At 49.2% G+C, this 24,433-nt stretch overlaps 1 protein-coding gene and 1 pseudogene across 1 annotated transcript in view; one reads left to right on the top strand and one right to left on the bottom strand.

Moving 5' to 3' along the window:
• Positions 1-7,999, top strand: part of LOC148331469 (uncharacterized) — a 54,107-nt gene extending 46,108 nt beyond the window's left edge. Inside the window, exons 7-8 of the mRNA XM_088302205.1 lie at positions 6,042-6,131; positions 7,927-7,999. Coding sequence (XP_088158331.1) covers positions 6,042-6,131; positions 7,927-7,999 — 163 coding nt within the window. The remainder of the gene's footprint in view (positions 1-6,041; positions 6,132-7,926) is intronic.
• Positions 1-24,433, bottom strand: part of LOC148331467 (uncharacterized) — a 201,953-nt pseudogene that overhangs the window by 49,006 nt on the left and 128,514 nt on the right.

The raw sequence follows: 24,433 nt of genomic DNA, 5'->3' as shown, positions 1-24,433 counted from the left end.
AATATGTAAATGGAGAAAATCATATTTAGAGGCAGGACATTATTAATCAACTGCAACATTTGCCTCAGACATATCTGGCTCTCGAATTAGGTGCTGCAGGATCACAAGCTCCCACAGCTGGGAACGGTGGCTTTCTTTCCTTAAAGGATGGTCACTCCAGCCAGCGGAATACCTGGCTAAATCGGCTTTGAGTCTGGTGAGAAATGTATACTGAGCGCAGAAGAGGTGCAGATTGTCACAGATGTCCAGGGATCAGTCTTTCTCCAGGCTGTGTAATACATCATAATAAATGTGTGTGACTCCTGTTCAAACATCCCTCCACAGACGTTCAACTCTACAATTCATACAAAGAACAAATCCCCATGAGTCAATCAAACTATGCAAAGGGATATCCAAACAACAGTTCAATTTCAGTTGTTCACCTTTGGTTGTGCACACTTTTTCCACTTATGAAGCTTCCACGTCCTATGGCTCTTACAGTGAACATAGCTTGGGCAATGCTGACATTTTCAACACCCTGGTCACCTCTTACCCTATAACACATCAAATATTAAAATTACAATTCATACAAATGAATCTACAGAATATCCTTTATTGAAATATTGGATTCATTTACTCACACAGGTTCGTGAAAACTAAATGCATCCCAGGATTAATCGAGCTAATTTCAAGTTGAATTATCCATCCATCCATCCATCATCTATCCCGCTTCTCCTCACTAGGGTCGCGGGGGGTGCTGGAGCCTATTCCAGCTATCTTTGGGCAGTAGGCGGGGGACACCCTAAACTGGTTGCCAGCCAATTGCAGGGCACACAAAGACGAATAACCATCCGCGCTCACACTCATACCTCGGGGCAATTTAGAGTGTTCAATCGGCCTACAATGCATGTTTTTGGAATGTGGGAGAAAACCGGAGTCCCCGGAGGAAACCCACACAAGCACGGGGAGAACATGCAAACTCCACACAGGATGGCCGTAGCCGGGATCAAACCCACGCCCGATGCTGTCTTTCACTGTGAGGCCATCGTGCTAACCAGTCGGCCACCGTGCCTCAAGTTGAATTAAAAGATGACAATTTGTCATGCTTAAAAATTGTCACGATCCGTGCTTCTTGTTGCAGCAGTGTGGGCGTAGTCGACGGCGCGTTGCCCGGAGACGCGGCCACGAGCGGGACGAGCTCACGAGACGCTCAGCTGCAACTCATCACCCCGTGATTACTGACTATATAAGCCTCCGACACGCACTTCCGCGTGTCGGATTATTGCTGACCCAACTTGCTCTCGCCATTGTGCCATTGCTATAGTTTTGCCAACCTTGTTCCGTGTGTTTGTCGTGATTGCTTGTTTGCTTGTTTGTTCTACAGCTACGTTTCGGCTCGCTTTCTGTTCTCGATGTTTGGACTTAACCTTACCCTTTTGAGGAAGGACATTTTAGTTTTCGGTTTCCTTGCGTTGCAAGCTCCTTTTGTTAGTCGTTTTGGTTCCCCTGGGGGAAGATCTTTCCTCCGGCGTTTTTCGTTCGCGTCTACCGACGCCAGTAAATATAGATCCTCTATTTTCCCCGACAGCCACCCATTGTGCCTGTCGCCTGTTCATTGCCTACTGTCGGTCACAATAAACTTTGTTACCAACTCATTTTCCCTTGTCCGCTATTCAAGAATCCACCAACACTGCTTTCCAGCCCCGGCTGGGAAGCGGTCATCACAGAATAATCCGACCATGGATTCTGCGGACAGGGAGAAAATCGTTCACGCCTTGACCAGTCAAGGACGCCTAGTCGGCCAGCAGGCGACCGAGCTCGCGACCCTTCGCGACGCGATCGGCCAACTGGCCCAGCAGCTCTCGAGCTTAGATGCCCGACTGAGCTCACCCGCCACCCCTGTCCCGCCGGCTCTTAGCTCGGCCGTTCCCCCTCACGGGGCTCAGTTTCCGAGCTACCCGGTTAAGGAGCCAAACTTGGCTGACCCCGACCGCTACGGCGGAGAACCCGGCCGCTGTGGCCCCTTCATTCACCACTGTAGGCTGATCTTCGATCAGCAGCCCTTAACCTATGCCCACGATAGTTCGAAGGTAGCGTTTATGATGAGCCTCCTGACTGGTCAAGCGAGCGCGTGGGCCATGGCCGTGAGCAACGCGCACCCAGCAATCCGCTCCTCATTCCCTAACTTCCTCGCCGAGTTTCAAAGGGTGTTCCACAACCCGGTCCGCCGGAAGGAGGCCGGAGCCGAACTGTTGGACTGTATCCAGGGCTCACGATCTGTTGCGGATTATTCGATCGCCTTCCGCATCCGAGCAGCCGAGAGTGGGTTCGACGACTGCGCCCTGAGGTCCGTGTTCCGGAGAGGCCTGAACTCGGCTCTAAAGGACGAGCTGGCAGCCCGCGACGATGCCGAGACGCTGGAGGAGCTGATCACCCTGGCCATTCGATTGGACAACCGCCTGCGGGAGCGTCGCCGAGAGCGAGGGGTGGAGCAGCGCCGCGCCGAGCCACCACGCTTCCGGGCTCCTGAGCCCGCACCAGCGGACGAGCCAATGCAGATGGGGGCGACCCGCCGGGCGCCCCGGGAGCAGCGCCAAGCTGATCGTCCACGCACCCGGAACCCCGACTGGTCAACCACCGACGAGCCCAAGCAGCCGGTTCCAGCTCGCCCGGATCTTCGGGAGAGGGAGCGTCGGCGCAGCACGGGGGGCGTGCTTCTACTGCGGTTTGCCCGGAGATGGCCGCTCGCCGGGGGTCGTCTTCCCGCCCCCCAACGAACTGTGAGTCCGCGCCTCCGCGGCCAAAGAACCCCGTCAAGATCCAGTCGCCAGCGGGTCGGGCGGTTCGGCCCGCCCTGGGACGCCCTTGAGACTGGAGCTGGACGGGGAGATCATGGGACTCGGTGGTGGGGTCAAGATTCGCGCACTCATTGACTCTGGCGCCGACGACTGTTTTATCGATGTGGGTTTAGTCTCCCGGCTCGGCTGCCTGGTTACCGAGCTCGAACAGTCCGAGAAAATCTACGACCTCGACGGGCGCGTGCTGGCCGATATCCGGCGCTTAACCGAGCCCCTAACCTTAAAGCTGTCGGGTAACCACATCGAGAAGCGCTCCTTCTTCGTCATGCCGGCTAGGTCGGCACCCGTCGTGCTAGGGATCCCATGGCTACATTCGCACAATCCCGTCATCGACTGGGGGCGCCTTTCTATCCAAAACTGGAGCCCGTTTTGTTACGCGCATTGCCTACGGTCCGCCGGGGAGGGCGGGCGAGTCAGGGCGCTCCCGGAGGCAGACATCGACCTTAACGGGGTCCAGAGCGTTTACCACGACCTCCGCGCCGTTTTTAGCAAAGAGAGGGCTAAATCCTTGCCACCCCACCGTCCGTATGACTGCGCGATAGATTTAGTTCCCGATCCGGTCCTGCCGTCGGTGCGGCTGTACAAGGTCTCGCAACCCGAACAGGCAGCCATGAGAGACTACATCACGGAGTCGTTGGCGGCGGGATTATTAAGGCTGTCTACTTCCCCGGTGGGAGCGGGCATGTTCTTCGTCGAGAAAAAAGATAAATCGCTGCGCCCCTGCGTTGACTACAAAGAATTGAACGCGATTACGATAAAGAACCGCTACCCCTTGCCTCTGTTGGACTCAGCGTTCGCCCCCCTGCAATCTGCCACCGTCTTCTCTAAGTTAGACCTTCGCAGTGCCTACCACTTGATCCGCATCAGGGAAGGGGACGAGTGGAAAACCGCGTTCAAAACCCCACTCGGTCACTTTGAATACTTGGTCATGCCTTTCGGTTTAACTAACGCCACCGCCGTTTTTCAAGCCCTGATCAACGACGTGCTTAGAGACATGCTCAACGTCTGCTGTTTCGTGTACCTGGACGATATACTCATTTTCTCTCTGTCCTTAAAGGAACACCACCTGCATGTGCGAGCAATCCTCCAACGCCTGTTGGAGAACAAACTGTATGTAAAAGCGGAGAAGTGCGAGTTCCACCAAACCTCGGTCCCATTCCTGGGCTTCATCGTCGAAAACGGGCAACTAAAGGCCGACCCGGCCAAGACGCGCGCCGTCGTCGAGTGGCCGGTGCCAGTTACGCGTAAACAATTACAAAGGTTCTTAGGATTCGCCAATTTTTATCGGCGCTTCGTCAAAGACTATAGCCGCCGGGCGCTGCCGCTCACGCGGCTCACCTCGACCAAGGTCCGGTTCACCTGGGATAGTGGGGCGGAGGAGGCATTCGCGGACTTAAAAAACGCCTTTACAAACCCCCCTGTTCTGCACCATCCTAATGCTGATCTCCCTTTCGTTGTAGAGGTGGACGCCTCTGATTCCGGAGTGGGGGCCGTCCTGTCGCAGCGGTCCCCGGTCGACCAGCGTCTTCACCCCTGCGCCTTCTTCTCTCGTCGCCTATCGCCAGAGGAGGCCAACTACGACGTGGGAAACCGTGAGCTTCTGGCCGTGGTCCTGGCCCTGCAGGAATGGCGGCACTGGCTGGAGGGCACCCAGGAACCCTTCACCATATTCACGGACCATAAGAACCTCTCTTACATTCGCGCCATGAAAAGACTGAACCCCCGGCTGGCACGGTGGGCCCTGATCCTGAGCCGGTTCAATTACACTATGACGTTCCGGCCGGGGGCACGCAACACCAAGCCCGACGCTCTGTCCCGCATCCACGACGCGTGGGAAGATGAGGAGGGGCCGGCGAGCGTGGTTCCTAGCCATCGAGTGGTGAGAGGCCTCCAGTGGGAGATAGAGCGGCAAATCCGGGAGCTCCAGGACAAGAGCGGAGCTCCAGCGGCCTGCCCACAGGGCCGCCTGTTCGTGCCCACTCGTTACCGGGCGGAGGTAATCCAGTGGGGCCACGCCTCCAAGTTGGCCTGCCACCCGGGCATTCGGCGCACCCTGGGCCTGATCGGGCAGCGATTCTGTTGGCCCTCCCTCAAGAACGACGTGACGGCCTACATCCAAGCCTGCCCGCCGTGCGCTGCCAGCAAGGCATCGCACCAGCCTCCAGCGGGCCTGCTACGACCGTTCCCCGTTCCGGCGCGCCCCTGGGCGAACATCGCCCTGGACTTTGTCACTGGCCTGCCCGTTTCCCGGGGGCACACCGTCATCCTGACTATAGTGGACCGATTCTCCAAGGCCGCCCACTTCGTGGCCCTGCCCAAGCTCCCGACAGCCTTGGAGACGGCGAAGCTGCTGGTCCAACACGTGGTTCGACTGCACGGCATCCCCGACGACCTGGTGTCAGACCGAGGCCCGCAGTTCATCTCCCGGGTGTGGAAAAAGTTCTGCCATCCAGCCTCTCCTCCGGTTACCACCCACAGACTAATGGGCAATCGGAACGTGCCAACCAGGACCTTGAGTCCGCACTCCGATGCGTCTGCCTGGACCAGCCTTCGACCTGGGCCGACCACCTACCTTGGATTGAGTACGTACACAACACCCTGATCTCCTCGGCGACCGGACGATCGCCGTTCCTGACGGCCTACGGGTACCAACCCCCGTTGTTTCCGACCCAAGCTGGTACCGAAGAGGTTCCCTCAGTTCAGCAGCACATGAAACGGGCTCACCGGGCGTGGAAGGAGTGGAAGGAGGCCCGGGCCGCCCTGGCGCGTACAACGCAGCGGAACCAGCGCGTCGCTGATCGCCACCGGCGCCCCGCCCCAGCCTACAAGATCGGCGACAAGGTCTGGCTCTCAACCCGGGATCTCAACCTGGCAGGTGCGTCCCGCAAGCTGGGCCCGCGTTTCGTGGGCCCGTTCGAAATTACCGCCATCATCAACCCTGTCTCAGTTCGTCTCAAGCTGCCTCCCACCATGAAGATCCACCCCGTCTTCCACGTATCGCTCATTAAGCCGGCCCCTACCTGCCCTCTGGTGCCATCTGCCGCCCCGCCACCACCTCCACGCATCATCGACGGCGACCCGGTCTACACGGTGAAGGACATCTTGGACTCCAGGCGCAGGGGAAGGGGCATCCAGTACCTGGTCGACTGGGAGGGCTACGGCCCAGAAGAACGGCCATGTCACGATCCGTGCTTCTTGTTGCAGCAGTGTGGGCGTGGTCGACGGCGCGTTGCCTGGAGACGCGGCCACGAGCGGGACGAGCTCACGAGACGCTCAGCTGCAACTCATCACCCCGTGATTACTGACTATATAAGCCTCCGACACGCACTTCCGCGTGTCGGATTATTGCTGACCCAACTTGCTCTCACCATTGTGCCATTGCTATAGTTTTGCCAACCTTGTTCCGTGTGTTTGTCGTGATTGCTTGTTTGCTTGTTTGTTCTACAGCTACGTTTCGGCTCGCTTTCTGTTCTCGATGTTTGGACTTAACCTTACCCTTTTGAGGAAGGACATTTTAGTTTTCGGTTTCCTTGCGTTGCAAGCTCCTTTTGTTAGTCGTTTTGGTTCCCCTGGGGGAAGATCTTTCCTCCGGCGTTTTTCGTTCGCGTCTACCGACGCCAGTAAATATAGATCCTCTATTTTCCCCGACAGCCACCCATTGTGCCTGTCGCCTGTTCATTGCCTACTGTCGGTCACAATAAACTTTGTTACCAACTCATTTTCCCTTGTCCGCTATTCAAGAATCCACCAACACCGCTTTCCAGCCCCGGCTGGGAAGCGGTCATCACAAAATTTGTGATAAGTGAAAGAGTAATTATGAAATAGTTATCACACATTTTCTTCATTGCTAGGATATTAATATAGTTCAAAACTAGAGCAATGATATGAATAGATTGCAATAACTATCTACGTGAAATGTTCTTGCTTTGCAATGCAGAAACTTGCTTCTGCTTTTATAATTGGTCTTCATGAAAACCACTTTAATGAAAACGTTAAAGGAAGATAGCAAAATGATGACCTCCACCTCTCTTATCAGTGTGTGGCAGTGCAATGTTTTGAAGTTAAGAGGTTGTGACGAGACAGATGTTTCTGCTGAGTAATGCTTTCACACATTTTTGATCATGGATAAAGTAATGTTTCAAAGACATGCACACAACATCGATAAAAACAACTTCACGTGTCTTCAGCTGCTTGCTTAGATTACCCCACCCCTTTAGGTGGAAGACACCCATGTTCAGGGACTTCTGGAAATGAATAAAAGGGAGACAACGGAGAGACATGATCAGAACGCAAAGAAACAAGCTTTTGATTCAGTCTTTCTCCTCGCTCTCCTTGCAAGCCAAATTTTGAGCGTCTTTATCTTCATTGATGGTGTGTTTATGAAATGTCACATTGGCGAACCTGACAATAAGTGTAATCCCAAATAGAACTAGAGCTGCGAGCAGTGATAAAGGGCCCTCGCAACGCTAGCAACGTTGGGGTACCGGCATGTTGGAAATGTGAAATATTTACGAGAAATAACGTGAGGAATCTTCAAGAGGAATTTTTATTGAGTGAAAGTTAGAGCAGCTTTTGTTGTCAAAGTCATTCAAAATGACCAACTCCTGTTCAATTTAGCATATGGCTCCAAAAGACTTTTTATTAGTTCTTGACTATACAATATGTAAATGACACAAAGACAAAAGCATCCTGGCATGATTCTATTGGCTATGTGTATCCTGCAGTTAACTTTAGCTTGCTCTTATTGGTCTTTCTTCCCCCGCCGAATCCCGTGGCGACTCCTCCTGGTTGTGATTGGTTCATCTCGGCTTTCCCCTCCTTCTGGTGATCACCATCTGTCCTGCAACATTCCATTCTTGCACAACCCCCGCAACCCCCATTCTGTTGCTTATGCTCCCACACACACACAGTTTCACCCCCACACACAGGATGTAGCAACATACCATGAACTATGCCACGCTCCAACTCTTATATTCCTTTATTGTGCATGTGTTTGTGTGTATGTGCGCGCATGTGTGTTGTGTGTGTGTGTGTGTGTGTACACCCCCACCTGTCGCCCCCATAATAATTACACTTTTTTTGCGTGTAGACAGACCGTCCAGCTTCTATTCGTCGACTTCGCTGCGGGAAAACTCCAGCAAAGCTACGTGTGGGCCGCGTGAGGCAAGCAGAGCCTCGGTTGATGGCTGCTTGCTTTTTTGAGGAAGAAGCGTTATGAGGCGCCGTTCGGGACATAATTCAGGAATAGCTCTCACACTCACAAGTGAAATGCGCTCATACACATAGGTGAAATGTTTTCGCTCATACACACTAGTGAAATGCGCTCATACATATTACTGAAATGCGCTCAGACACACTAGTGAAATGCACTCATACACATGGGTGAAAATGTTGTCGCTCATACGCACTAGTGAAATGCGCTCATACACATTACTGAAATGCGCTCATACACACAGTGAAATGCACTCATACACATGGGTGAAATGCGCTCATACAAATGGGTGAAAATGTTGTCGCTCATACACACTTGTGAAATGTACGGAGCCCCTTAGGGGACACGGAAGAGAAAAAAAAAAACTTTGCGTTCCCTCGCAAAATCTTTGCGTTCCCTTGCAAAGATTGCATTCCCTCACAAAGTTTACGTTCCCTCGTAAACTTTGCGAGGGAATGCAAAGTTTTGTTTTTTTTTTCCGAGTAATTTTTTTTTTTTTAATGCGCGTTTATGTACTTCCGGGTCATCTTCCGTGTAAACAAACGCAGCAAAGATGGAGTGTGTTCACCCGTGGGCGAGTTTAATTGAATTTTACTTTGAAATTGTCTTGAAATACAAAGAAATAAAATCAGTTTTGGATATTAAGCACGGTTTTCAAATTAGTGAAAGACAGTTCCAAGCCCTCCTCCATGATTAGTGCCGCCTCCAACGTACTGTCGTCTCTTGAACAGCAGCGCATTCGAGGCAAGGGTAGTCAAACTGACCCGGAAGTACATAAACGCGCATTAAAATAAAATAAACACTCGAAAAAAAAACAACTTTGCGTTCCCTCGCAATCAAATTTTTTTTTTTCTCTTCCATGTCCCCTAAGGAGCTCTGTAGAAATGCGCTCATACACATGAGTGAAAATGTTGTCGCTCATACACACTAGTGAAATGCGCTCATACACATTACTGAAATGCACTCATACAAACAAACACTATGACAAGCTCGCTTAACAATCCAACATTTAAAAAAAGAATAATTTATTTAACATTAATGGATGGGCGCCACGGTGATCGAGTGGTTGGCACGTCTGCCTCACAGTGCAGAGATCCAGGATTCCAATCGGGGCTCCGGCCATTCTGTGTGGAGTTTGCATGTTCTCCCATGCCTGCATGGGTCCTCTCTGGGTCCTCTGGTTTCCTCCCACATTCCCCAAAAAAAGTCTCCTACCACACCGTCGAGTTTCCTCAATGACCAGGGTGCTTGGTTCTTTTCGCTGGGAGGCTCACCAGCAATGCACAGGAATCTTCAATGAAGTTTTAATGCTTCCATAAGACATGACCTGTTTATTATTATAATTATTTATTTATTTTTACCTGGACATTTGTTTTTCGTCTCATTTCTTTAGAAAAAGCTATATTTGTCTGCAAATCAAATCGATGTCGAACCATTTCAGATAATAATACAATATTACACAATTTTAGGTTGCAATTTCATTTAATAAAACATTGAAAATGATCTTTTCAAACACCATGTATGACACACTTTTCATTTGTTATTCAACAAGCAAAACAGTGGCGATCAAAATCGTGCCAACAAAAGGACATCTCATATGCATCTGACTGCAATAGTATCTCACATTCAAATTTACAATTACAGGTAATGGAAATGACTACTGGTGACCTCGATTCCACTGCATTTCAGTCAGAATACCTCGAACATCATAAAAAGCAAAACATTGTGTATTATTTCTCATTCTAAACATCTAAAGAAATACTGTATAATGGCCTGGCGACATTAGCATAGTTTATAGCATATAGCATAGCTTAGCTCGTCTGCATCAAGTGAGTTACGCGCTTTCCGACGCCGATACAGTTCAAAACACGGCTCTCTCCGTCTCACGGTCACTTTTCCGCACCCTTACAGCCGTCCACGTTGCTAGAGCATGGAGATCCCTGTTTTTTATTTTTTTACATTATTATTATAGTGCTCTTTTACAACGACTGATTTTCTACTCTTCTCTGGCTCCCGTCTTCCCCTGTCAATCACATGACGATATAGGCGGGACTTACAGTTCGAAGTCGACCTCAGAATTTTTTACATGTCTTCTGTGGTAATTACTACTGTCGTATGACCAATTTGCTAACTAAAGCATTGAAAAAATAAAAATAAATTAAAAAAAAGAGTGCCCATACTCAAAAGTCACTTGACTCCTGGGGACTAGACGACTTTCTATTGGCTGTCCAGATCGTCTTTTCCGACACATAAATCCAACTTCCAAAATAAAAGCAAAACATATTAACTAAATGAGCAAAATCGTTATTTTAAGAGAATAATCAACACGAATATGGATTATTATAATATTTATATTCTATGCAGTATGTCACCAAGTTATGGCATTGCTTGAGTTCGGCCACTTCATGACTTTTAGGCAGCGGACATGTTTTACTTTGAAAGACTAAGGAAAGGAGTTCCGATGACGTCATATATAAATAGCTCTCACACGCCATCGTGAAATACGCGCACACAGTCAAGTGAAACACACTCACACGGCACGTTAAAATGCGCTAATACAATCCACTGGAATCCTTTGACACACGTCCATGATAAAAGCTCTCGTACGCACAACTGAAAATGGTCTCAAACATATTACTGAAAATGTTACATATATGCTACATATTTTTTCATATATTTTTTAATGTGATTACAAAAATTATTTTTATTTCAAAATATGATAAAAAATGTGTGTATGAATTATTTTTTATCACATTCATATTTTTTATTTTTTAAATCCATACTTTTTAAAAAAATTAATTCACAAACAATTTTTTCATATTTCTCCCAAAATAAAAATTCATACCGCAACGCTTTTTTCATAATTTATTATGTGATATGTGAATGTGTGTATGAAAGCTATATTGTCTGCAAAAAAATCGATATAGAACCATTTTAGACAATACAATATTACACAATTTTAGTTTTCAATTTCATTTAATAAAACATTGACAATTATATTTTCAAACACTGTGTATGATTCACTTTTCCTTTGTTATTCAACAAGCAAAACTGGCGATCAAAATCGTGCCAACTAAATGACATCCCATATGCATCTGACTGCAATAGTAACTCACATTCAAATTTACAATTACAGGTAATGGAAATGACTACTGGTGACCTCAATTCCACTGAATTTCAGTCAGAATACCTCAAACATCATAAAAATCAAAACGTTATTATTTCTCCTTCTAAACATCTGAAGACATACTCTATATTGACCTGGCGACATTAGCATAGTTTATGGCATACAGCATAGCTTAGCTCGTCTGCATCAAGTGAGTTACGCGCTCTTTGACGCCGATACAGATCAAAATAAGGCTGTCTCCGTCCCACGGTCACTTCTGCTCACCCCCAACAGCCTTCTCCGTTGCTACCACATGGAGATTCGATGGTTTTTTTTATTCGCCTCTTCAAAATCATGTCCAATTGTCTTCTCTGGCTCCCGTTTTCGCCTGTCAATCAAATAACGATGTAGGCGGGACTTCCGGTTCAAAATCGACCTCAGAATTTTCTCTATTTTGAATTGACTTTCGTTGCAATTACATAATGTCGCATGAACAATTTGCTAACTAAAGCACAAATAATAATAATAAATTAAAAAAAGAATGCCCATCCTCAAAAGTCACTTGACGCCTGCGACTACACGACTTCCTATTGGCTGGTCCAGATCGTCTTAAAAAAAATACAATGAAATGAGACGAAAAACAAACCTCTTGGAAAAAAAAAAAAATAAATAATAATAATAAACAGGCCAAGTCTTATGGAAGCATTAAAACGTCATTGAATATTCCTGTGCATTGATGGCGAGTCTCCCAGCGTAAAGAACCAAGCACCATGGTCATTGAGGAAACTCGACTGTGTGGTAGGATACTTTTTTTTTGGGAATGTGGGAGGAAACCAGAGGACCCATGCACGCATGGGAGAACATGCAAACTCCACATGGAAGGCCAGAGCCCCGATTGGAATCCTGGATCTCTGCACTGTGAGGCAGACGTGCCAACCACTCAATCACCATGGCGCCCTTCCAATTAAATGTGAAATAAATTATTTTTTTAAATGTTGGATTGTTAAGCGAGCTTGTCATAGTGTTTGTTTGTATGAGCGCATTTCACTAGTGTGTATGAGCGCATTTCAGTAATGTGTATGAGCGCATTTCAGTAATGTGTATGAGCGACAACATTTTCACTCATGTGTATGAGCGCATTTCACTAGTGTGTATGAGCGACAACATTTTCACCCATGTGTATGAGCGCATTTCACCCATGTGTATGAGCGCATTTCAGTAATGTCCATCCATCCATCCATTATCCGCCGCTTATCCGGGGTCGGGTCGCGGGGGCAGCAGCTTCAGCAGGGAAGCCCAGACTTCCCGCTCCCCAGCCACATCTTCCAGCTCTGCCGGAGGGATGCCCAGGCGTTCCCAGGCCAGCCGGGAGACGTAGTCTCTCCAGCGTGTCCTGGGTCGTCCTCTGGGCCTCCTGCCGGTGGGACATGCCCGGAACACCTCACCAGGGAGGCGTCCAGGAGGCATCCTAAACAGATGCCCGAGCCACCTCATCTGGCTCCTGTCTACGTGGAGGAGCAGCGGCTCGACACTGAGTCCCTCCCGGATGGCCGAGCTTCTCACCCTATCTCTAAGGGAGCCCAGACACCCTGCGGAGGAAACTCATTTCGGCCGCTTGTATCCGAGATCTTGTTCTTTCGGTCGCGACCCACAGCTCGTGACCATAGGTGAGGGTAGGAACGTAGATCGACCGGTAAATCGAGAGCTTCGCCTTTTGGCTCAGCTCCCTCTTCACCACGACAGACCGATACAGCGTCCGCATCACAGCGGAGGCTGCACCGATCCGCCTGTCAATCTCCTGCTCCATCCTCCCCTCACTCATGAACAAGACCCTAAGATACTTAAACTCCTCCACTTGAGGCAGGATCTCCTCCCCGACCTGGAGAGGGCACTCCACCCTTTTCCGGCTGAGAACCATGGTCTCAGATTTGGAGGTGCTGATCTTCATCCCAACCGCTTCACACTCGGCTGCGAACCGCTCCAGTGAGAGTTGGAGATCACGGCCTGAGGAAGCCAACAGTACCACATCATCTGCGAAAAGCAGCGATGAAATACTGAGGTCACCAAACCGGATCCCCTCATCGCCTCGACTGCGCCGAGAAATTCTGTCCATAAAAGTTATGAACAGAATCGGTGACAAAGGGCTGCCTTGGCGGAGTCCAACCCTCACTGGAAACGAATCCGACTGACTGCCGGCAATGCGGACCAAACTCTGACATCGGTGGTACAGGGAACCAACTGCCCGTATCAAGGGGCTCGGTACCCCGTACTCCCGAGGCACGCTCCACAGAACTCCCCGTGGGACACGGTCGAACGCCTTCTCCAAGTCCACAAAACACATGTAGACTGGTTGGGCGAACTCCCATGCACCCTCCAGGACCCTGTAGAGAGTGTAGAGATGGTCCACTGTTCCACGGCCAGGACGAAAACCGCACTGCTCCTCTTGGATCTGAGATTCAACCTCCCGACGGACCCTCCTCTCCAGTACCCCTGAGTAGACCTTACCAGGGAGGCTGAGGAGTGTGATTCCTCTATAGTTGCAACACACCCTCCGGTCCCCCTTCTTAAAAAGGGGGACCACCACCCCGGTCTGCCAATCCAGAGGCACTGTCCCCGATGTCCACGCAATGTTGTAGAGGCGTGTCAACCATGACAGCCCCACAACATCCAGAGCCCTAAGGAACTCCGGGCGGATCTCGTCCACCCCCGGGGCCTTGCCACCGAGGAGCTTATTAACTACCTCGCCATCGACACTGCTCTGCATGTTGTGCTGGGCCACCTGGAACAACAGCAGAGCTATGCAAGGATGCTCTTTGTGGACTACAGCTCGGCATTCAACACGATCATCCCAGACATCCTCGTCGCCAAACTGGACATTCTCGGCCTCCCTGCCCTCACACGCATCTGGATTAAGGACTTTCTGACCAACAGACCCCAGACTGTGTTGCTCGGCCCCTACACGTCCTCCACCCTCATGCTGAGCACCGGTTCCCCTCAAGGATGCGTGCTGAGCCCTCTCCTGTATGCCCTCTACACCTACGACTGCAGCCCGGCCCACGGCAACAACACCATCGTCAAGTTTGCTGACGACACGACAGTGGTCGGTCTGATCTCGGAAGGTGACGAGACAGCCTACAGAGAGGAGGTAAAGAGACTGACAGCTTGGTGCAAGGACAACAGACTGCACCTTAACACTGCAAAAACAAAGGAGATTGTCGTCGACTTCAGGAGGAACAAGACGGTGCCGCCCCCCCTCTGCATCGAAGGCGTGTGTGTGGAGAGGGTCCACACGTTCAAGTTCCTGGGAGTACAGATCTCCGACGACCTTTCTTGGACTCACAACACCACAGCAGTGGTAAAGAAGGTCCACCAGCGTCTGCACTTCCTGAGAGTCCTCAGGAAATTCAACCTGGACAGGAAGCTGCTGCTAGCCTTCTACCACTCGTCCATTGAGAGCCTGTTGACGTACTGTGTCTCCACCTGGTACAGCGGCTGCACTGAGGCGGACAGAGTGAGGCTCCAGAGGACAGTCAAAACAGCGCAAAGGATTATTGGCTGCCCTCTCCCCTCACTGTCGGACATCTACACCGCCCGGTGCCTCAGAAGGGCTCTCAACATCGTCAAAGACAATACCCACCCAAACTCACACCTGTTCGACCTGATGCCCTCTGGCAGGCGCTACAGATGCATCAAATCGAGGACCAATAGACTGAGAAACAGTTTCTTTCCGAGAGCCATCTCCATTCTGAACTCTCACACACACACGAGAACACCCTTACCTTGCAGAACAGCATCGTGATGTGTTTTTATATACCCTTCAGTATTATTTTCCATTGCACTCTCTTATTTATCTAATTTATATATTTGTCTGTATTATTGTTGTATTGCACTGGAGAGGGGAGCTCTCTAATCTCGTTGCACTCTTGAGTACAATGACAATAAAGGGAATTCTAATTCTACTTCAGCCCCCGAGATAGGTGAGTCCACCACGGAGTCCCTATGCTCTGCTTCCTCAAAGGAAGGCGTGCCGGTAGAATTGAGGAGGTCTTCGAAGTATTCTCCCCACCGACTTACAACGTCCAGAGTCGAGGTCAGCAGCACCCCATCCCCACTATAAATAGTGTTGGTGGTGCACTGCTTCCCTCTCCTGAGACGACGGATGGTGGACCAGAATTTCTTCAAAGCCGTCAGGAAGTCGTTTTCCCTGTCCTCACCGAACTCCTCCCACGCCCGAGTTTTTGCTTCGGCAACCACCGAAGCCGTATTCCGCTAAGCCAGTCGGTACCTGTCAGCTGCCTCCGGAGTCCCACAGGCCAGAAAGGCCCGATAGGACTCCTTTTTCAGCCTGACAGCATCCCTTACCGCCGGTGTCCACCAGCGGGTTCGGGGGTTGCCGCCACGACAGGCACCGAACACCTTACGTCCACAGCTTCGATCGGCTGCCTCAACAATGGAGGCACGAAACATGGTCCACTCAGACTCAATGTCCCCCGCCTCCCCCGGTACGTGGGCGAAGTTCTGCCGGAGGTGGGAGTTGAAACTCTTTCTGACAGGGGATTCTGCCAAGCGTTCCCAGCGGACCCTCACAATACGTTTGGGTCTGCTGGGTCGGACCGGCATCTTCCCCCACCATCGGAGCCAACTCACCACCAGGTGGTGATCAGTTGACAGCTCCGCCCCTCTCTTCACCCGAGTGTCCAAAACATGCGACCGCAAATCCGATGACACGACTACAAAGTCGATCATCAAACTGCGGCCAAGGGTGTCCTGGTGCCAAGTGCACATATGAACACCCTTATGTTTGAACATGGTGTTCGTTATCGACAATCCATGACGAGCACAGAAGTCTAGTAACAGAACACCGCTCAGGTTCAGATTGGGGGGGCCATTCCTCCCAATCACGCCCTTCCAGGTCTCACTGTCATTACCCACGTGAGCATTGAAGTCCCCCAGCAGAACGAGGGAGTCTCCAGGGGGAACGCTCTCCAGCACACCCTCCAAAGACTCCAAAAAGGGTGGGTACTCTGAACTGCCGTTTGGTGCATAAGCACAAACAACAGTCAGCACCCGTCCCCCCACCTTAACGGTGGACGAGAGGCTACCCTCTCGTCCACCGGGGTGAACCCCAGTGTACAGGCGCCAAGCCGGGGGGCAATAAGTATGCCCACACCTGCGTCTCTCACCTTGGGCAACTCCAGAGTGGAAGAGTGTCCAACCCCTCTCAAGAGGACTGGTACCAGAGCCTAAGCTGTGTGTGGAGGTGAGTCCGACTATATCTAGTCGGAATTTCTCTGCCTCGCACACCAGCTCAGGCTCCTTCCCCGCCAGAGAGGTGACATTCCATGTCCCAAGAGCTAGTTTCTGTAGCCGGGGATCCGAGCGCAAAGGTCCCTGCCTCTTGCCGCCGCCCGACTCACACTGCACCCAACCCCTTTAGCCCCTCCCACAAGTGGTGAGCCCATGGGAAGGGGGACCCACGTTGCCTTTTCGGGCTGGCCGAGCCCCAATGAGCGCATTTCACTAGTGTGTATGAGCGACAACATTTTCACCCATGTGTATGAGCGCATTTCAGTAATGTGTATGAGCGCATTTCACTAGTGTGTATGAGCGACAACATTTTCACCCATGTGTATGAGTGCATTTCACTGTGTATGAGCGCATTTCAGTAATGTGTATGAGCGCATTTCACTAGTGTGTATGAGCGAAAACATTTCACCTATGTGTATGAGCGCATTTCAATAGTGAGTGTGAGAGCTATTCCTGAATTATGTCCCGAACGGCGCCTCATAAAGCGTCATCCTCTCATCAAAAGCACCTCAATTATTGAGCGTGCCTTGGAATGATGAACGTTGAAGCGTCGGGCCCCCACGCCCTGCACCGGCCGCTTGTAAGGAGTGATGAGGGGGAGTGGTCGCTGGAGGCACGGATACCCTCCATCTGCCAAGATGAAGTGCCCTGGAGGCGGATACAGCCCTCTTTGGTAAAGAGGGCTGTGCCGGAGTACCCTGGAGTCGTGGACTGATCCAGGCCAACCCATGTAGATGTCCAGAAAGCGATCCTGATGGTCACACACAGCTTGCATGATTATGCTGCTGAAAAGCTTGCGGTTCTTGTAGTCATGACCATCAGGGCCACTTGGAGGCTTGATTCGGACATGACAACCATCTATTGCTCCAGCAGCTCTTGCAAATGCATGGTGCTTCGCCAGCCCTGCAAATCCCTGGGTCACTGCCTGAAGGTCTCCTGCAGTGTTGGGGAAGTGGATGACTCTGTGGCGAAGAGCCACCACTTCCCCAGTGACCCGGTTGATGATGTAGAGGACAGTGGACCGCGGCATCCCAAATGCTCGTGCCACCACCCGATATGATGCCCCACTCGCCAGCCAGAAGAGAAAGACAAGGACCTCTATCTCGACACCCCATCCATGTCGTCGGTCTTGGTCCAGGAGGTTCAGCAACACTCTGAATGAGTCCCTGCTCAGGCGAAAGTCTGTTTGGAGATCCTCTCCATTGAAAAAACGATCCAACACTGGCACACCCAGGTTTATCCTGCAGTATGGACTTCTTGGCTGTTAATGTTTTGAATAAAAAAAAAAAAAATATGAAAGCATTAATTATTGTACGTGTTTCGTTTGCTTGCATCATTCCTACAGTATCACCAACTTAATTTTAATAACTCTGGCCCTAAACTCTCTAGTGGTATTCTGGTGTTTTGCCATATGTACAAACTAATCACGGGGACAATAAAGCCGTCACAAGTATCTAAATTCATAAAAACTCTTTCAGAATGTATATAATTATATCATTTCCATTCAATATTCGTTCTATTATGAAGCTAACACATGTACTACTGAAGTTGTACTACTGATGTTTTTAGTTCATCTGTAACAATCACGTTATAACCCTATTGACCTGTCAATGTTGGTAATAGTGTGAAAATGCTGATAGACGGATTTAGAACTTACTTCATTCCTTCGATAAAGGACAACTCTGCGATGGGAAAGCGTGATCCTCCTCTCCTCAAGAACAAAATGGAAATAAACTAAAAAGTGAAATAAAATGAAGAAAAGTTCGGGTTTCATCGTTTAAAATTAAATAATACAAATGTTTTGCTAAGCCGATGCCTTCGGTCTGGCGCTCGTCGCTGATTATCCATTGATTATCCAAGCCGTTTATAAATCCACCGCAAATACTTATCACCTGCGTCGAACAGAGGAGCAAAGTATATGGGGGCGTAACGTAAATGTTGCGTCAAGCGGCCTTGGCTCCATGGAAACGAAGACCAATTCCAAGGCTGGATTCGAAGGTCGCACGTGACAGCCGTGAATTTGGACACCACGCGCGGTGGTGTCGCGCCGAAAGTGACGTCATGCGACCGAAAAAGCAGCCTTCGGAGGTCGCAGCCTGTTAATTTGGACACGGCCACTCTACTCTAGTGCTCCCCCAACACTGCTCACCCACCCAACTACAATCTTCTTCTGCAGCATGATTCTGGTGGATCTCTTACACCACTGCCACCTCCTGGTCAATCTTTACACGATTTACAATGCAGACAAGGCTGATTCTAAGTCAGAAGTTGCGTCAGACCCTTCTGCTCACTCTGACGTAAAAAAGACATGAGGACGTACTTATACGTCTTGGGTAGGGGGCGCCAATGCTTTTCGAAGACGTACTTGTACGTCTTGGGTAATGAAAGAGTTGATTTCGAGGGGCCGATAACAACATTTTAAAAAGATTGCACAACAAACATAAATTGTTGATGATTTTGGCAGGCCCAACGTGTGTGCAAAGTTTCACGAGTTTTCATTCATATTTAGAACCTCAAAAACAGCATTGTTTTATTGGCGAACGGTGCAAAGACGCGCCACACAGCTTTTAACAAAAAATCAACAATTTCGTATTGTGACATCCTCAACGCCTAAACACTCATCTGAGCAAATGTGGGGGTGACCTTGTTTCCCTGCTCGGAGAAAAACATCAACGAAAAAAAACTTGTATTAGCTTTAACCAGTTGGTGGCGCTACCATTACGATGAAAAATAAGTTGGTAGATGTCTTCAGGGCTGGACTATCCTCAAAAATTTCGAGAAAATAGGATCATCTGAGTCATGTTGCCGGAGCTTTTGTTGCCACAGAGTACAATCAGATTTTTCAGCAATGTAATGGCTAAGCCTTTTGCCGAAAAGTCACAAAATTCGGCAGAGAGTAAGACCAATGTTTTGAGGCTGATGTAAAAAATGTTTAGTCTGATTTGTTAAAAGGGCTCTTTGCAGTGCGTTAAAATGGGGTGTTTCAGTAGAGTAGCACCTTAGTTAGTAGACTGTCGTGCTCTGTAGTTTCAACCTACAGTGTAGTTTACTAACCCTGGTCTCTGCCGGGCACTCAACTCTCACCTGTGGCTCCAAGTAGCTGTAGCATGCGCAGCGGCCACACCCCGGCAAACCGCTTCGACAGGCGGGCTAAACCAGGTGAGGGGCCAAGAACCTCCGCTCTTGGTGGACTCGGGCTATGTCTGGCCCAGCATGTGAAGTCTGGATTACGGCGGAGTGGGCGGATAAACTACATTTAAGTGAAACGGACACAAAGGCGTCTTCACAGCAGCGCATTGTGGAATGCACAGAGAGCACAGTGAGACACTTAGAACACTGATGGTCATCCACTGCATCCAACTCCATCCCCGGCCGTCCTGACCATGTCTTGCTGCTGGATATGGATGGTGCTTGGACGAGAGAGTGAGGTCGACGAGCTGCACAACTCCTCCTCACTTAAATCAAAGTGTTTGTGCAATTCATCTTTCATCCTCAACATACTATATCATTCCCAAGCCCTGTGGCGACAGACGAGAGGCGAAGCGTCAGGTGTGGGCACATTGGCAGGCGTAGTTTCAAATCTGCACACAGGCGACTCAAGTCATATGGTCGTTCCCCACTGGAATGGAACAGCAGTGGAGTCCGGCAGCCGCTTGAGTGACTGAGCAGCCCTCTTTAGGATCACACTGCTCACCTCCTTAGCATGAGGAAGGGGCAAGAAAAGGTGCCCTAAAAATTGTCTGTTCCACCTTCCCCCTAGCCAGACTACCGCGACTGGCGGGGACCCTACACTTGCGGTCGAACTAACAAGAGAAGAACAAAAAGCATTCCCCTGAATGCAGCAGCATGGAATGTGCGCACCCTACTCGACAGAGAAAACACCGACAGACCTGAGCGACGAACAGCACTTGTCGCAAGAGAACTCAGCAGGTACAACATTGACATTGCTGCTCTCAGCGAAACAAGACTAGCAGGAGAAGGAGAACTTTGTGAAAGAGGAGCAGGCTACACTTTCTTCTGGAGTGGCCGCGAACCGGAAGCCAAGCGGGAAGCCGGAGTCGGCTTTGCCATAAAATCCTCACTGGTCAGCAAACTAGAGGGTCCGCCCAAAGGCATAAACGACAGACTGATGTCTCTGAGAATCCCCCTCTCACAAGGAAAGAAGTTCGCCACCATAGCTAGTATTTATGCACCTACAATGACCAACACTGATGAGACCAAAGACAAGTTCTATGAAGAACTGAGTGCCCTTATCTCAAGTGTGCCTACCAGTGACAAATTAATCATCCTTGGCGACTTCAATGCGAGAGTAGGCTGTGACAGCGACTCATGGGATGGAATACTCGGGAAACATGGGGTGGGCAAATGCAACAGCAACGGCCTGCAAACCTGTGCGGAACATGATCTGCTCATCACCAACACAGTATTCCGTCTTCCCACTCGAAACAAGACATCATGGATGCATCCCAGGTCAAAACACTGGCACCTCATAGACTACGTCATTGTTAGAAGGAAGGACAGGCAGGATGTCCGTGTCACCAAAGCAATGTGTGGCGCGGAATGTTGGACAGACCACCGTCTCATTGTGTCCAAGCTAAATCTACGCATCCAACCTAAGAGGAGACCACAGGGCACAAAAAGTCTGAAACGGCTAGCAGTAAACAAGCTTAAAGCCAACGACATCAAACAGCGCCTCAACAATTCCCAAGACGAGCAACTAAACACAATCTCTCTAGAGAACAAAAATGTTGAGGCTGCATGGTCAACACTGAAGGAGGCCGTCTACAATACAGCATACACGTGCCTTGGACCCTCTGGAAAAAAGCACAAAGACTGGTTTGATGAGAACTGCAACGAAATCAGCCAGCTGCTAGAAGACAAACACAAGGCTCACAAAGCCCTCCTGGATGATCCGACCTCTACAGTAAAGAAACAGACATTCAGACACAAACGGAAAGCCATCCAACAGCGGCTACGACAAATGCAAGACACATGGCTGAGCAAAAAAGCAGATGAAATTCAACGTTTTGCCAATACCCATGACATGAAGAACTTCTATAGCAGTTTGAAAGAGATTTATGGGCCAACATCATCCTCAGGACCATCTCCACTTCTCCACAGTGACGGAACAACACTGATCACTGACAAAGAGGACATCTTGAAGAGATGGACCGAGCATTTCGACAGTGTGCTAAATCGCCCCTCAGCCATTAAAAATGAAGCCATCAATCGACTCCCACAGATACCAACAGCAAATTCCCTTGAGAATGCACCCACAGAGAGTGAACTCCTCAAGGCCATAAACCAACTGTCTAGTGGCAAGGCACCTGGCGCAGACAGCATCCCTGCAGAAATCTACAAAAATGGCGGTAGTATGCTCGTCCACCGCATGAGTGAACTCTTCAGCCTGATCTGGAAGCATGAATCAGTTCCTCAGGATCTCAAGGATGCCTCAATAACCCACTTGTACAAGAGGAAAGGAAACCGGCAGGACTGCAAACCATCGAGGAATCTCACTGTTGTCAACTGCAGGCAAAATTCTAGCCAGAATCCTCCTCAACCGTCTGATAAAACATCTTGAACAAGGCCTGCTGCCTGAGAGCCAATGCGGTTTCCGAAAAGAACGAGGCACCATTGACATGATTTTTGCTGCCAGGCAACTGCAAGAGAAGTGCCAGGAGCAAAACGTAGATCTGTACTCTACTTATGTTGATTTGACAAAAGCTTTCGACACCGTAAGCAGGGAAGGTCTGTGGAAGATAATGGCCAAGTACGGTTGCCCTCCAAAATTCGTCACCATTGTCCGTCTCCTGCATGATGGTATGATGGCCAGAGTCACTGATAACGGGAACTATTCTGAACCATTTGAGGTCACAAACGGAGTGAAACAAGGCTGTGTACTGGCCCCGACACTGTTTAGCCTGGTGTTCTCTGCCATGCTGACTGATGCTTTTGCTGACAGTGACATCGGCATCGGCCTGAAATATCGGATGGATGGCTCAGTTTTTAACCTCAGAAGACTCCAAGCAAAAACCAAGGTCAAGTCTGCCACCATCAATGACTTTCTTTTCGCAGATGACTGTGCACTGAACTCCATCTCCGAAGACGACATGCAAATAAACGTGGATACATTTGCAAAGGCCTGTACCAACTTTGGCCTCACAATTAGTATCAAGAAGACAGAGGTCATGCACCAACCAGCCCCTGGCAGAACATACGCTGAACCAAACATCACAATCAATGGACAACGATTGAAAGCTGTTGACAAGTTTACGTACCTTGGGAGCATACTTTCACGGAATGCTGTCATCGATGACGAAATAGACGCCAGACTAGCCAAAGCTAGTTCCGCCTTTGGTAGACTGACCAAAAACGTGTGGGATCGCCGAGGCATCACTCTAGAGACCAAACTCAAAGTATACCGTGCTGCTGTAATCACCACTCTCCTGTACGGCTCAGAAACTTGGACAGTCTACAGACGCCATGCGACTAAGCTGAATCACTTTCACGCCACTCGTCTCAGAAAGCTGCTTGGCATAAAATGGCAGGACAAAGTAACCAACTCAGAGGTGCTTGCTCGTGCAAAACTCCCAAGCATCCACACTCTCCTGAAGAAATCACAACTGCGCTGGGCAGGTCATGTAGCACGGATGCACGAAACCCGCTTGCCCAAGAAACTTCTTTTCGGAGAACTGCAGTGTGGAAAGCGCTTCTGCGGAGGACCCAAAAAGCGTTTCAAAGACACTCTGAAAGGGTCCCTCAAGGCCTTCGGTATCAATCCTGACACATGGGAGAAAGCAGCACAAGCCCGGAATGAATGGACGGCCTCCCTACATGACGGTGCCAAGACCTATGAAAACGAGAGAAAAGGTGCAGCGGAAAGAAAACGGCAAGCGAGAAAAACCAAACAAGACAAGTGCCCGTCGCCTACCTCCATCCCCTGCCCATACTGCAGAAGAACTTTTCGTGCAAAGATAGGCCTGATCAGCCATCTACGCACCCACCAAGAAGGATGAAAAGATGGTCCTCGTCGAATCGACGGACGAACGAATAATAAAAATGTAAAAAAAATATTTATTTTTTTGTACTCTAGTTGGCACAGTTTTGTATAACAGAATAATAACATACAGATGTCTTCAGGTCGGGAAGTTATATGTATAGGTGAAGTTTAGGATTTTTTGGAGCATGTGCAGGGGAGTTATTAAGCATTTTGTCCATTGAAGTGACATGCCACCTTTGAAGTTAATTCAAAATGTCTGACTTCTTGTGCAATTTAGCTCATGGCTCCAAGAGACTTTTTTGTAGGTCTTGGCGTTATACATACTCCATAAAATCTTTAAAAAACTAGGTGAAACACAGCACCGGGGCTGCTTTTTTGAAAATTTCTAGAGGGCGATAGAGAGCCATTTTTAAAAAAAACTGCATGAGAAACTAATAGAATATTGATGATTTTGTCAGTCCTGATGTGTGTGCAAAGTTTCACGGGTTTTTGCTCATATTTAGAACCTCAAAATCAGCATTTTATTGGTGAACTGTGCAAAGCCACGCCCACAGCTTTTCACAAAAAATGACGAATTTTGTATTGTGACATCCTGAAGGGCTAAACACTCATCCGAGCAAATATGAAGGCCACCTTGTTAACATGCTCGGAGAAAAACATCAATGAAAATAATTTGTACTTGCTTTAATCAGTTGGTGAAACCTGCTCAGAGAAAAATATTAACAAAATTAGATTATAATTAGATTAGAAATCCCTTTATTGTCATTGTACTCAAATAAATCAATAAATAAATTAACATGTATTTGCTGTAACAAGTTTGTGGTGCTACCACTACGATCAAAAATAAGTTGGTAGATGTCTTAAGGGCTGAATATCCTCAAATGTGAAAAATTTCGAGAAGATAGGATAATCGTTGTCATGTTGCCGGAGCTTTTGTTTTCACCGTGAATAATAAGATTTAGCGGCACCGT

This window comes from Idiotropiscis lumnitzeri, chromosome 8 (genome assembly GCF_059441095.1).
Source record: "Idiotropiscis lumnitzeri isolate Australia: NSW breed Sydney's pygmy pipehorse chromosome 8, RoL_Ilum_1.0, whole genome shotgun sequence".
Classification (NCBI taxonomy): domain Eukaryota; kingdom Metazoa; phylum Chordata; class Actinopteri; order Syngnathiformes; family Syngnathidae; genus Idiotropiscis; species Idiotropiscis lumnitzeri.
The sequence above is the reverse complement of the archived record's forward strand: the minus strand, read 5'-3'. Positions and strand labels throughout refer to the sequence as shown.